The 15423-nt window shown below is 34.2% G+C and overlaps 1 protein-coding gene across 4 annotated transcripts in view; it reads left to right on the forward strand.

Moving 5' to 3' along the window:
• Positions 1-1797: 1797 nt before the first annotated feature.
• Positions 1798-15423, forward strand: part of LOC145334156 (equilibrative nucleoside transporter 1-like) — a 30275-nt gene continuing 16649 nt past the window's right edge. For 3 of the 4 annotated variants that reach the window (XM_080179506.1, XM_080179495.1, XM_080179516.1), the window contains exons 1-5: positions 1864-1986; positions 4743-4873; positions 5222-5299; positions 9597-9688; positions 14681-14759. In XM_080179506.1, the coding sequence (XP_080035632.1) occupies positions 4763-4873; positions 5222-5299; positions 9597-9688; positions 14681-14759 (360 nt within the window). In that variant the 5' untranslated portion in view covers positions 1864-1986; positions 4743-4762. Of the gene's footprint in view, positions 1987-4742; positions 4874-5221; positions 5300-9596; positions 9689-14680; positions 14760-15423 lie in introns of all 4 variants that reach the window. The other variant, XM_080179523.1, reaches the window with a different exon arrangement.

Here is a 15423-nt window from a genome sequence, read left to right on the forward strand (position 1 = left end):
AGGGGGGGGGGGGCTCTAAGAGCCCCCCTGTCTATCTCGGCTCCTATTACAGATAGGGACGTAAAATTTTTTGGTTCAAGTTTATTTTCAGAGAATATTACTTTAACTTGTCAAAGCAGTCAGACTGCTCCTTAGCAGATTCAGAAAATTAAGGTAAAATTCCATTTTGCTGCTCTAAATGTACATTCTGTACAAGAAATCAAGATTTATTTCGAATTTTTCTAATTCTGGTGCTACCCAGCCGTCTTTGACCGGACACCACGACCGACACAGACTAGATTTCCTTATAAAATCAACGCTTGCCGACGTATAATTACTAAACTTAATTAAAAAGTCATGAAGTCACAGCTCTCTATCTTACCTACAAAAAAATGACACTGAAAAAAAACTAGAGTGGACGGGCTCTTACAGCCCCCCCCCCCCCCCCCCCCCCGATCTGTAAACTGCAATATTTTAGTATATTAATTACTATAGTCTATATATGATGATCGCTTATCGACTTGAAGAAATTAGATATTGTCGGTTGATACAAGAGATGGTTCTCTAAAAGATGTGAAGTTTCAGCTAAACATTTTTTTCGTAATCCAGTATATCCGTCCATATGTTTTGTAAAAAAAAAACAAGCAAAAATGACGATACAAATTGAGATGTTCGGAAGTTCTGCAAATTTCGATCAGACAGTCAAAAATAGTCCGAAATACAGAAAATTTCAGTCTATTGGACCATTAATTATGACTATTTTTCGAACCCTTTAACATCTAAAGAGTAGTCCGACCGACTTTTTTCGTACAAATATTGGTCCAGACAAAGAGTTACATAAATTATAAATGTCGGTTCGGACTAAATATAGTACATGAAAGGCCAAAAAAGGCCAAAATTTATCAAAAAGTCTATTAGGGTGAAGTCTGAACGGGAAAATAGTCCCAAGTGATATATCTGGTACTTTTGGATGTTGTCCTCCAAGGTTTTTTTTTGTATAAAGAATGCCGCGCATTTTTATGATTGTCAAAACTTTCGTACAACAAATCTCATTGGCTTATGAAATAGTTTGTTTATGTACGTCAACCACAACAGGTGAAAGAATACGTCGACTTTTCAATACTTTGGTTTCGCTCACTCTTCTGTATTTTTAAAAAGTTTTTGACTCCGCTTGAGATTGGGAGTTGCTCCGTCAAAAACCTCTTCCTGGCAGATAACTTCCCCGTCTGCGGACAGCGCCGCCGATGCTGCGGCTACTTAGGCTGACAAATTACTGACCTCTCAACGACCTACGATTCGAACGGAGGTTATTGTATCGGGAGGCTGCCGCGTCGGCGACACTGTGGCAGCCGTGACAGATAATCCGCCAGAAAGCTCATTTTTTTTTGTGGGATGAAGGTTTTTTTTTGGGGGGGGGGGGGGGTTAATTTTTTGTGGATCGAATCCCCATTCCCTTATAACTATAGTTTATCTATATATAAAGGTTAAATAAATAAATCCCCATTAAACGCGCAGATGGAATTTGTGAGTTGTAGAATTGCTTCGTTACTGAAAATAATGATTTACTGTTGTAAGAAAAAATAGGATTAGTAAAATCCTTATTTAAGTTTTGAAATATAGGGTCGCTTCTCACAAATTTGAAGAAAAGATGACTAAAATTGTAATTGTAAGGGTTTGTAATGAGTTATGTGCACATATTCTTAGAACTAAATTCGCGTTATCAGATTAAATGTTGTCTAGTATTTATTTGCAATTAATGAGACTATTTATTTTATCAATTGTCGTCAAATTTCTAAATTAGGAAGACCAGTTAAACATTTCTTTTTAAATTTCATTATTGCTCATCAAAATTTGATAGGAAACTGAGTTTAAAAAAGAATTTTGCAGTACTAGGTTACTTAGTTGCCTTCCGCCCCTTGCTAAACATTCAATACACAGCCGAATCTTCACCTTGTCTCCAGAAGACCGATATAATAGTGTATGATAGCAAACTGTTGTCACAGCAAGGTAAAGTTATATTTATATGGCCGCAATCCTATATCAATTACTAGTGGCTACGCCCCCTAGGCCTCTAGGGTTTACTTGTAATGGGTGGGGGGAGGGGGGGAGATGGGTAGTCGACCCTCAACTTTTAAGTTAGGTAATTTTATTGGGGGGGGGGGGGGTTGACATTTTTATTAAGGGTGATTTCACTTTGGAGGGTGATGGTACCCAACCCCTCTATGAAAATTTTCACTTTAAAGGAGAATCATGCATTCGGTTCAGTGGTTACCTGGTACACATAGACGGATATATTCATCCTGTTACTCTTATATAAGGATGTCTATAAACAACTTTTTAAGTTGGTGGGTTTAAAACCTTCTTCTTACTTTTAAACCGTGTCAGGTCTTGTAGTAGGTCTAAAAAATTGCAATCTGTTAATGAGATCTTACACAGCTTTCATTATGTTGATTTTCCAATTTTTTTTTTTTTTTTGAATCTTAAGAACCTATTCAAATGAATTTCCACGTTCCTGAATATAAGATATGGCTAACATTTTCTTAACATGAGTAGCAGACGAATCCCTATTACGTAAATATTACCAAGCTATAGTAGAAAATATTTAATATATGAAATTCTTTATTTGAATTACTAGCGGCTTCGCCCCTAGCCTCTAGGGGCTTTGCCCCATGAGGTATTTTAAAAAAAATTTAAATGTTAGGAAAAAAATATTTTTCTGGTGCTGCCGCCAATAATTTATGTGAAGTAGTTTCCCCAGAAATTTTTTTTTTTGGGGGGGGGGGGAATTTTCATTTTTTGGGGGGGTTGGGGGTGTCCCACACCCCAAGAAAATAGCTTAAAACCACCACAGGACCAATAAGTATAAACCCTGAAGAGTAGAATCCGATCGGTTATATGGTTACCGAGATCTTAAGGGACAGCTAGAGAGACATCATTAATCTACTTTTTATTATAGATAAGTTGAGAACCAAGTAACATCTGTACAAAATGAGTTATAAATTTTAGGCAAGAATAATACAAGATTGTAGTGGGCTATTTTATTTTAGATTAAAGCGTAGAAATGGTTTTGGGCTATTTGTTATCTCATTTTCCTATACTAACTCATGAATAGCCGCTTAATGCAAGGGGCGATTCCATTAGTTCAATAAAAATGAACGAACGCAGTTTAGATGGGGTCATTGGTTAGGAAAAAATTAAATTTAAAGCTTTCCTGAAAATTTCGTAATTAAACATAATCATTTTGTTGTATTTTACCATTTATTTTAAAGTTACATCATAATATTGATATTATATAGTACTGTTTAAAGACGGACAAACCTGTTTACACAGTAGCTTCTGCTAAAAAACCTCGTGGCCTCGAGGATTAAATGATTCATTTGTCCAACACGGAAATAACATTACACGGTCATGAACGAATCATTCCACCCCTCCAAATAATTAAACCCTTGTAGTATTTTGAAATTTTCAAGGTTTATCGGATAAAGACTCTTTTTATATGTAATAATTTGATCTAAATGGATCTTTTTAACCTTTATCAAAAGTATTAATGGTATTTTCTTAAGTAATTTTCTGTATAAAATGAAAATTTTCAAAATATAAGAAAGGTTCATGAACTTATCGTGATAGGAGGCTGTGTGTGTGTGTGTTTGTTCTTGTTTGTGTGCGTTTTTGTGTATATTTCTGTGTGTGTGTCGATGCGTAGGAGGGAAAATGAGGGGTGGAGGGCAAAACTCATTCAATATAAGGCGGGAAAAAACTACCGCACAATTTTAGTACTGGTGGGGGTGGGGGGGGGCGAGAAAAAGCCGCAGTTTTAGTACACATTGCAAGGGCTCACTAAGGGAGAGAAGGGAAGAAAAATGTATAGTAACACACTTTTGGATTATTATTGTAGCTGAAGGGAAATTGGTGTGAAAGAGAAAGGCATTTCCCTTTCTCTGTTATCATCCACTTCCCTTACTCCATCTTCCCATCCTTTCAAATATTGTCGTATAAGCTAGAAAATTACCACACACACACACATATATATCTCTCTTACTCTTTAGCTCTCTAAAAAGTCTTTCTCAAATTATTTTCATTCAGTTAGCAGAAAAGCACGTTTGTATGTGTTGTCAAAAGACCTTTTATTTGAAACACATCTGCCTTTGAAAAATGTGAAATATTTATGTTATTTTTGAACTTATTTTGGGGGGGAATATTTGGCATGAGAAATTGGGGGGTGATATTTATTGATTTTTGCCAACCTTGAACTTCTGCTCAGAGGTCAAGAATGTTATCTGTTATCTTTTAGTTATAGTTATTATTTCAGATTTTGTTTAACCTACAAACAGTTATTCTTATTAAATCAAGTTTTTCGACATTTATGTTCCGTATGTCATTTCGTTTATTTAGGCATGCTAAAATCGTCTAATCTAATTTCAGATGATTCCTGTGACAGTTAGGTTACACGATTAAGCAACTTGAATTTTAGGAATTTTATGATTGATTTACAGAGAATTTTTGTTTAAAATTATTTTTTACTCTTTTGTACCTGTACTTATTCATTTTAAATGATTGTTGAATCGATAAAATACTCTAAAAATGAAACACTATAAAAAGTACTTAACGTAAGATATTAAGGTTTTTCACTGTACGCCTTCGGCCAGTAACATCTTTTTTGAGTTTAGCGGTTAGCGAGATCTTTCTATTCGGACAGACAGAATCAGTTTTGAAGATTGTTAAAGAACTTAAGAATAAATTAAAAATGTTTTTAATACTTTCAGATCAGAGTTTAGACCTAAATATGGATTCCAAGCCCGGAAGAGAAGTCCCGCAGGACAAGTTTAAATTCATCTATTTAATTTTTTTCTGGTTGGGCATTGGCACCCTTCTACCATGGAATATGTTCATTACGGTGAGTTTTTATTACTTACAATGGACGATTTTATCAAAAATCTATAAATTGTTCGTTATTCTGTCTGTCCGTCCATTTGCTCTCAACAAATATTAATTGTTGGGGCTAGTGGCAAGGAGCGAAGCAACTCTTATTCAAAAAGAGTTCGACTGTCGAAATTTGTGCGAAGAGTGTACACTAACTACCAACTACAATTTTCACGAATACTAAATTCAAATCATAATAAGCCCAGACCTTCGGTCCCTCGAGACTAACAAAACTGGTTTCAATCTTACAATTTTTCATTTTGATATCCGCGGAAAGCTGTCTGTAAGCAAAAATTGTATTTACTGACTTTTATGTTTTAAGGTGAACGCTTATTGGGACGAGAAATTGAGGAATGTGACTGCCTCTTCTAATGGAACTATTATGAGCGAAGAAACCGAGGTTAGTTAGTTTTTTGGCATCTTTAAAATCTCCAAGAATTAAATACTCAGATCTTAAGAGTTGGCCCTGTTTATTGGTCAAGTCATTTTCCCTACTTTATCATTTTGCAATTTTTGGTGATTTATTTGAACGTTCCATTTTAACTCCCTTGAAGGAAAAAATGAAGACTTTAAAAATTATATTTTTCTTTAAATATTTCTTTTTAGCAAAACTTTAATGTAATAGAAAAGTTGCAAATTTGATAAAAAGTTGAATCAAATGAAATCATTTTAAATTATTTTGAACTTGTACAATTACATGTTCTATTTTACCCCTTTTTATAAGAGATGTAATTTTGTACTGATTAATATGATTTAAACATATTAAATTACATGAAATATAAGAATTTAGTTCCACTTTGTATGTCTTAACTCCGTCTAAGCTGATTAACTTGTTTTTTGCCACTTTTACTAGCTAAGTTAAGTTTCCTCTAAGTTAAGTGAATGTTTTACAGCGATTCTTTCTTATAATATTTAGGGCCAGTACGCGTCGGCGTCGCATCATTATGACCAGCGTTTTGGAGCCGTTTAATTTTGATGCGACTACGGCTCCGGCTCCTACCTTAAAATTAATATATCAATTTTTTTCATTATTGAATTTGATAATAGTTATTTCTCGTATCGTATTATAAACGGCTTTCCGCGGATATAGAATGTACAATTATAAGATTAAAACTAGTTTTTTTAGCCCCGTGGTGCCGAAGGCACCGGCTAAAAAAACTAGTTTTAATCTTGTGATTGTACATTTCTATATTCGTAGAAAACTGGATATAATACAATGCTAGACATAGTTTTTTCGTATGGATGAGAACCGGTTCCTATCCACCGGATTCGAATGAATACGAGAAAATAAATTAAATAATAAAAAATATTTTGCTTTTATTTGATTAAAGCTATATAATAGTAGAAGGATGTGTGTCTATTTGTTAAGTAACAATAGTTTTTCAGTTTATTATATAGAAATAGACCGTTGCCAAATTATAATATTACTTTAAACAATCATTTTTAGCTAATCTGGAGCCGGAGACGTTTTTAAAGAAAAATACGGCTCCGGCTCCAAAACGCTGATTATGACAATTTTAATAGTTATTTCTCGAATCGTATTATAAACGGCTTTAGACAGCTAAAAGGGGGGGGGGGGGGGTTTAATGCAACCATCTCGTAATCAGTGAGCAAATGGCACTTAGAATTCGAATTTCGAGCTGAAATTTTGCATGGGTAATCCTTGGTAGGTCTATTTTCCCTAAATCGAACAAAAAGTTGGAAAAGTAACGGCTGGCGGCTGCAGCTCAGCCGTTTAGCCGTTTTTGGCCTATTTTTAGGGCAAATTCATCATCAATTACGTAGGAATCAACTTTTTAAAACATAGTTTTGGTTTAATTCATATTAAATGATAGCAATAACCATTTTTTAAATTTCTAGTACCAGCTGCTAAACGGCTAGAACCGGCTGAAAACGGCTGGGAGCGGCCAAGAGTATGAAGAGTAGATAGGGCTTGTGACATGTCTAGGGGTAGGTTTTTATGGGTGCTGAGCTCAAAAATACTACTAAAAATAGTGACGGCCAATCCATATGGCAGCTGGGTAACAGCTGCAGCTCAGCTGCGAGCGGCCAAGAGTAGAATGAGTAGATAGGGCTTGTGACGTGTCTAGGGGTAGGTTTTTATGGGTGCTGAGCTCAAAAATGCTACCAAAAATAGTGGCGGCCCATCCATGTGGCAGCTGGGTAACGGCGGCAGCTCAGCTGGGAGAGGCCAAGAGTAGAATGAGTACATAGGGCATGTGACATGTCCAGGGTTAGGTTTTTATGGGTGCTGAGCTCAAAAATACTACCAAAAAGAGTGATGGCCAATCCATGTGGCAGTTAAGTAATAGCTGCTGCTCAGCTGCGAGCGGCCATGAGTAGAATGAGTAGATAGGGCTTGTGACGTGTCTAGGGGTAGGTTTTTATGGGTGCTGAGCTCAAAAATGGTACCAAAAATAGTGGCGGCCAATACATATGGCAGCTGGGTAACAGCTGCTGCTCAGCTGCGAGCGGTTAAGAGTAGAATGAGTAGATAGGGCTTATGACGTGTCTATGGGTAGGTTTTAATGGGTGCTGAGCTCAAAAATGGTACCAAAAATAGTGGCGGTCCATCCATATGGCAGCTGGGTAACGGCCGCAGCTCAGCTGTGAGAGGCCAAGAGTAGAATGAGTAGATAGGGCTTATGACGTGTCTATGGGTAGGTTTTAATGGGTGCTGAGCTCAAAAATTGTACCAAAAATAGTGGCGGCCAGCAGCTCAGATGGGAGCGGCCAAGAGTAAAATGAGTACATAGGGCTTGTGACGTGTCTTGGGGTAAGTTTTTATGGGTACTGGGCTCAAAAATGCTCCCAAAAATAGTGGCGACCCATCCATATGGCAGCTGGCTGCAGCTCAGCTGGGGGAGGCTAAGAGTAGAATGAGTAGATAGGGCTTGTGGGCTGTAGCTGTTACCCAGCTGCCATATGGATGAGCTGCCACTATTATTGGTAGTATTTTTGAGCTCAGCACTCATAAATACCTACCCCTGGACACGTCACAAGCCCTATGTACTCGTTCTACTTTCGGCCACTCCCAGCTGAGCTGCTGCTGTTACCCAGCTGCCACATAAATGGGTCACCACTATTTTTGGTAGCATTTTGAGCTCAGCACTCATAAAAACCTACCCTAAGACACATCACAAGCCCTATCTACTCATTCTACTCTTGGCCGCTCCTAGCTAAGCTGTAGCTGTTACTCAGCTGCCATATATGGATTGGTCGCCACTATTTCTAGTAGCATATTGTAGCTAAACACCCATAAAAACCTACCCCGAGACACGTCACAAGCTCTATCTACTCATTATACTCTTGGTGGCGCGCAGCAGAGCTGCAGATGTTACCCAGCTGCAATCTGGATGGGTCACCACTGTTTTTGGTACCATTTTTGAGCTCAGCACCCATAAAAACCTACCTCTAGACACGTCTCAAGCCCTATCTAATCATTCTACTCTTAGCCGCGCGCAGCTGAGCAGCAGCTATTACTTAACTGCCATAGGGATTGGCCGAAACTATTTTTAGAAGCATTTTTGAGTTTAGCACCCATAAAAACCTAATCCTGGACACGTCACATCCCTCATGTACTCATTCTACTCTTGGCCTATCTCGTCTGAGCTGCGGCCGTTACCCAGCTGAGCTGCGTCCATTAACCAGCTGCCATGTGGATGGGCCTCCACTATTTTTGTTAGCATTTTTGAGCTCAGCACCTATGAAAACCTACCCCTAGACACGTCACAAGCCCTATCTACTCATTCTACTCTTGGCCACTCGCAGCTGAGCTGCAGCTGTTACCCAGCTGTCATATGGATTGGCCGTCACTATTTTCAGTAGCATTTTTGAGCTCAGCACCCATAGAAACCTACCCCTAGACATGTCACAAGCCCTATCTACCCTTTATACTCTTGGCGGCTCCCAGCCGTTTTCAGCTTTCAGCCGGTTCTAGCCGTTTAGCAGCTGGTACTAAAAATATTTAAAAATGGTTATTGTTATCATTTAACATGAATTAAACCAGAAATATGTTTTAAAAAGTTGATTCCTACGTAATTGATGATGAATTTGCCCTAAAAATAGCAAAAAAACGGCTAAACGGCTGAGCTGCCAGCCGCCAGCCGTTACTTTTCCAACTTTTTGTTCGATTTAGGGAAAATAGACCTATCAAGGATTACTCATGCAAAATTTCAGATCAAAATTCGAATTCTAAGTGCCATTTGCTCACTGATTACGAGATGGTTGCATTAAAAACCCCCCCCTTATGTTGTGAAGATTCCCTATACTAATGAATATCCAGTTTATAATTTACTTGTCATGTCACTATTTATGTAACTAGCGGCTTCGCACCTAGAGACCTCTGAGGGCACTTGAGGGTGGGGGGGGGGGGGGGGGGTGAATTCTAAACCCCAATTTTTTATTTCAGATTTAGAAAGAAAAAGTAATTTTTGTTGTGGGTGGGAATTTTTTCTAGGTGCGATTTCTCTTGGGAGGATGTTGGTACTCTTCCCAAAAATAGTTTTAAACCTTCCCAGGAGAAGCTACATTGTAAAGGAGAACCATATCAAGTCACGAGATCCTTTAGTACACACAGACACAGAGATCATTTTACTTTATTTTAAGGATTTTGAATTTATTTAAGATAGATTACATTGGTTTTTCTTAGAATGAATTTGTACAAGTACCAAATATTTGATTATTATTTTATTTAGGATTTAACAAAACTGTGGCCCGGATATCTCTCTGTAGCCTCTATGGTTCCAAACGTCCTGTTTCTCATTCTCAATGGTGTTTTTGGACACAGGTAAAGTTTTTTTTCTGTATGGCTTCGAAACTCATTATTGATTATAACCGGTTCTGAGCTATACTGAAATAAGTATCTTATAGCATTACAGACAATAATCTATGAATAATAAAATAAAAAAAACATAATATTTATACCAATATTTTTAGCCTCTAATCTAAGAGTTTTTCATTTTTCATCCGCGGAAAGCTGGAATACCAATATTTATAACGTTACGCCAATTCCTACTAAATATTGCAATTTCTTTCAACAAAGATTTATTTATAAGCTCAACCTTATTTGTTGGAATCAAAACTTTGGAGACTATTATTAATTTTTTTTTTTTTTAAAGCTTTCAGCGTCCAAACTTTTCCATCACTAATTTTTATTGGCCTAAGATGTAATTTTGTTTAACGTAATAAATCGGTGATGTTCATCAATTTATCGTTCATTGACTTGTTCCTTAAGATCCCTTTTTTTTTAAAGACTGAAATGCATCACATGCCTACAAAAGAACTTTACTCATTATTTCAAATCAAAGTATCATTTCCATTTGATCTTGTGGGTTCTTTTAATAATGATAAGAAATTCTATGAATATTATTATCACTGTCTAAAATAATTTTTAGATTTATATTTTAATTATAATTGATGACCTTTCACCTAATTCTATCAAACTTGATTTTCTTATATGCATTTTGTTTCACATTTTTTATCTTTTTGTGTAAAGGACAAATATTCAATAAAACAAAAATATAAACATTTAAATAAATTAGAAATATTTTCTCAAAATTAAATTCATCTCCAAAAAAACACAATTTACTAAAATTTCGTGAATATAGCAGATAAACTACCCTTTCAATATATGCCAAGCCAAGACAAAAATGCCAAACGGAAAATTGCATGAAGTGCATTTCAGGAAATTAATTGCAAGCTTAAGTTATGAGAATACCGTCTAACATATGTAATTTTGTGTTTCAATAAAAAATAAACTGTTAGGCACCACTAAAATAACCGGCATGCTGTTTTTTTTTTTGAAAATAAGACAGCCATATAAGGTGCATATATCATAAGAATATGATTTTCAAGTCTTGATATTTCTAAAACTACATGGTAGAAAACTTTCAAATATATGCCCTATTGATATAGTTTCAAGTTAAACCAGTGAACAGGAAAAAATATATAGTTCACTAAATTCAAGTTTAAATGCATTTCGTGCAACTACCCCTTTAATGCCTAGCTCTGACTAGTATAGAATAAGGGCTTCAGAGTACGCTGTTAACATGAAAGTGCATATATTATTTGGTATTTTATTCATTTAAATATTTTTTTTTCTGTTTTCAATATACTTGTCTCTGTATCTACTACTTGTTTACAAATGTTTTAAAGTTCTTATTCATTTAAAATCTTCAAATTAAGTCATTCAGACATTTTTTGCATTTGATTTTTTATACAAGCACAAACATGTCTATAAACATTGCAGCAATAAGAATAAGGGGGCTTAGGAAACTTACCATATTTATATTTAATATTAGCGAATAAGATTAAATTATATGTACATAAATTAATCTACACTAGCCTTATTAGCATATTATTTATAATTTAGAGCTTAATAACAATGTCTGCCAAAGAATGAATCAAATCTTGCTTCTGATTGTTACAACAAAACAACCAAAAATGCAATAGAGAATATACTGTACAAACCAGTATTGATCTGTATGTAAACTATGAGCTGCTATTTATAACCCTAATAATTCCTGTTATTAAAAGTATCCCCCCAATTACCTGCTTGTGAGCTTGTCTTTTCCTTTTGTTTCCTTTACTTTTCTACTTTCCTTATGCTTCTCCCATTTTTCTACTCTAATTGAAAAAAAATTTCACTAAGACTACTGAATTCGTACTATATCGAACCCACAGATGAATATACTATTACTTGTAGTGGGCTAAAATAACTCTTAACCTATCCACTATACTGGATGAATAAACTGACCAATAAGCAAGTTCCATGTTAGCAAGCTAAATTTACGACAATCCTGTCATAATATCCACGTATATTCTACATCCATTAGGTAACCCAGACAGTGAAAATTTACTTTTAACCAATTTGCTGGATTTAAGTAACACCTAATTTGCATCTTATTTGACTTGAAGTTCCTGTTCTTAGTTTCTAAATCTATATCATTGTTTTTACAATCAAGGCAAAAATTATAAAATATAAAGAGGATTTTAATTTTCTGAAACAACTATAAAAATATAATTTATTTGTATATTTTAACATGATTATTGTTTTATAGTTTCTAGTTAATTACCTTGTAGGTATAAATCTTTTCTTTTAATTTTAAAGTTAAATATCTTTTTTGGATTGATAAAAACTTAAAATGATAATTTTTGTTTTCTTGAAGTTGTCTTTGAACACTTATATGCAACAGATGTTTCTTAAGTGTGTATGTAATAGGATAGGAACAAGTTTTCTAAAGAAAATAGTATGTTGAACAGTACGGATATAGATTAAAGTTAGAATTAAGTAAAAGAACATGTTATGATTGATTTTTGTCAAAAAAAGTATACTGAAACAGAGAAACAATTTAACATTAAACTTTATGACAGCGAAGTTTAGAACAAGATTAAGAAAAGTGGACGGATAGAGAGATTTAATATGTAGCTAGTTATTGGTGAAGGGAATCTTCACGTGAAATATTAGGAGCCTTTCAGAGTAATTCACATAAATCAATAGAGGGAAATATATTCAAGGAAGTTAAAATGTCTACTTCATATGAGAAGCCGAATAAATCAAATAACCCTTCAGTTATACCTAGAATAGCTAGAAAAGTAGAATCCAGTTTATTGCAAGTGAGTGTTAATATTTCCCCCTCCCACTGCACCCACTCAGGGGCTGGACTGGATATATTTCAATACCAATTGAGGAAGATTTTAATGATCAATAGGGTATGGGGGGGGAAATTTCGGTTTTTTTTCGGTTTTTTTGAAAAAAAATGGGGTAAATATTAATATTTTCAAATGAAACCAAGACCAGTAGAAAGCTTACGGAAAGGACTATCAGGTCCTAAAAGGACATTATCCTAGGACTTTTAGAAGTTGGCCGAAATTGACCACAAAAAAGTTACCGATATTTCCCCACCACCGGGGGAAATATCGGTAATTTTTTTCTACCTAAAAAAATCGATGAAAAACGGCCAAACGGCCAGTCGAACATAAATAATCATAATTAGTATAGGTTATAGGGATTATCCACAAAAAGTTTCATAATGATCGGACTATTTCTTCTATGTTAAAAATGAATTTTTTTGAAAGACGCGAATTTTCGATTTTTTTTTTCGAAAATTTTTTTTTTTTAAACTTAAAATTAATATAAGAAAAAAACGTATTTTATTACTTTTTAGGCCTGATCCTAAAAAAGCTCACATTGAACTATAGATTTAGCCCAAAAAACATGAAAATTGATTAAAAATTGACCTCAAAAATTGAATTTGAAGCAAAAGTGTCATCTTTGCAAAAAATCTTGACTACATTTTAACCTTAAAAAAATCGATGAAAAAAGGCCAAACGACCAAACAAGCGTAATAAATCATAATTAGTATAGGTGATTGGGATTAACCACAAAAAAAATTCATAAAGATCAGACTATTCCTCCTATGTCAAAAATATTTTTTTTTCAAAGGACCAGAAATTTTGATTTTTTCCTCGCAAAATTTTGATTCAAAAAATAAAATTAATTTTTTTTTTGTTTTTTATCTGTGCTATTCATTTTTAGGCCTAATTCTTAAAAAGTCCATATGGAATAATAGATTTGACAAAAGAAAACATGAAAACATGACCTTAAAAGTTGAATTTTAATTTCTTTTAAAATTACCGATTTTTCCCCCGGCGCCAACTTTGGTCAGTTTTGAAAAAAATATTAACCCGATTTTAAAGCTCTCAACGGATTTGGAAAAAGCGGGCAATTTCTAGTTCAAAAAGTTTTTCAGATCAGCTCTAGGTCTTACCAATTTTTGTGTAGGTCGATCTTTACACACCTACTAAAAAATTTTTGGAAAAAAAAAAATTTTCGTCCGACTTTGAGACCCAATAAGTACCCTTAATATTCATCTCACAAAAAATTCATTTTATACTTTTTTGTAGGCAATTTAATAAGGAACAAATTTGCTTTTATGTTTTTTTCTGTCATTTGAAAGGAACATGGAGAAAAAGGTCATTTAATGAAGGTAGGTCGAAATTACCGAGAATAGCCCCTTACCGAAACTTCCCCCCCCTTATTGAATTTATGAAATTGCCCATAAACTGAATTCAATTCATCTTAATTTATTGATTATAAAGCAAAATTTGTCTACATATTAATGTCTTAAATTCAAAGTACATTGACAGATAAGAAATATATCTATCTATATTGTACCTATATACTCCAGATATTTAATACCTTAATATTTTAATGCATCAATTTTTAACTGATATAAGATTACTTTCATATCAAATGACAAAATTCAATTTAAAAAAAAAATCGAAATTCTATTGAAATTTAATTTTATATATATTTTTGTTTGTTTTTGACATTTGTCGTAATGAGTAGAGTTTAAACAAGTTTAAGTAATTTTATTGACATAGTCATTTATTATTTCTTGATAGTATATACTTGAACAGCTTATTGAAAATCGTTTACTTAAAGGGATAGGTAATATACCCAACCCAGTTAAAAATTATATTATTTGAGAGCTTATATGTACTTCCAAATTTAAGGATAACTAAAATGAATTAAATTTATGTGTCAATTTTGAAAATGCATTATCAAGGATTAGAAATTCGAAAATGTTTTGGTTGATTCGCTTATTTTTTATTTGATTACCTGCATAAAGCAAAACATATAAAAAAATATATCTCAAGTTAAACTAAAAAACGCATATGGATTATCTAGTATTCTAAGTAGCTGAACCCGTTAAATACCCTTTATGGAATTACCAATTTTTAGAATAAACTCCTAATTTTATATTTTATTTATTAGATTGAAGACCCAGCCAAGATTGTTGATCAGTTTAACCTTTGTCATTCTTCTATTTATTTTCACCAGTGTCATGGTTCAGGTAATAGATCTTTAATATAGATGTATAAATAGATAATTACCCCCCCCCCCCCATTTTCAATGACCTTTTTCGTCTGCTAGCAAATTGATTTCTGCCACTTAGCTGTGTTAATATTCCCGTTAATTGGTTGATTACAAGGACTCAATTGAGAGTCGGTTCAAGGTCATTGCGATAGGGAAATACAGTAATTTAACCCTGTTGCCCTCTAGTGTTTTACTCTAAAGTTGTATATACAAATAACTACCTGCCTCCCTTTTCCAAGGATCTTTTTTGTCTGCCAGCAAATTATTTTCTACTAGTTGGCTGTATTAATATTTCTGACACTATACTATTAGTTAATTTTCAAAAACCCAATTGAGAGTCGGCACAAGGTCCTTAGGATGGGGATATACCCCTTCCCCCTCTAGTATTTTACTCGAATATTCTTGCATAGAGTTGGTTACTATAGAGAGTATTAGTTTCCTTGAAAATAGATAACTATCCAATGTTCTAATCATTGGTCCTTTTTTATAACTAAAATTTTGTTGCTATTCTATTTATTTTCTCAAGTTTTATGGTTAAGGCAATAGAATCGGTTACAATAATAGTCTACTCAAAAATAGTAAAATATCCAATGAGTCATTTATTATTTTAAAAAGAAGACTTATTACTTTTACTTAAGCTA

The sequence above is a fragment of the Acartia tonsa genome, chromosome 2 (assembly GCF_053477335.1).
Source record: "Acartia tonsa isolate MP-2025a chromosome 2, ASM5347733v1, whole genome shotgun sequence".
NCBI lineage: Eukaryota > Metazoa > Arthropoda > Copepoda > Calanoida > Acartiidae > Acartia > Acartia tonsa.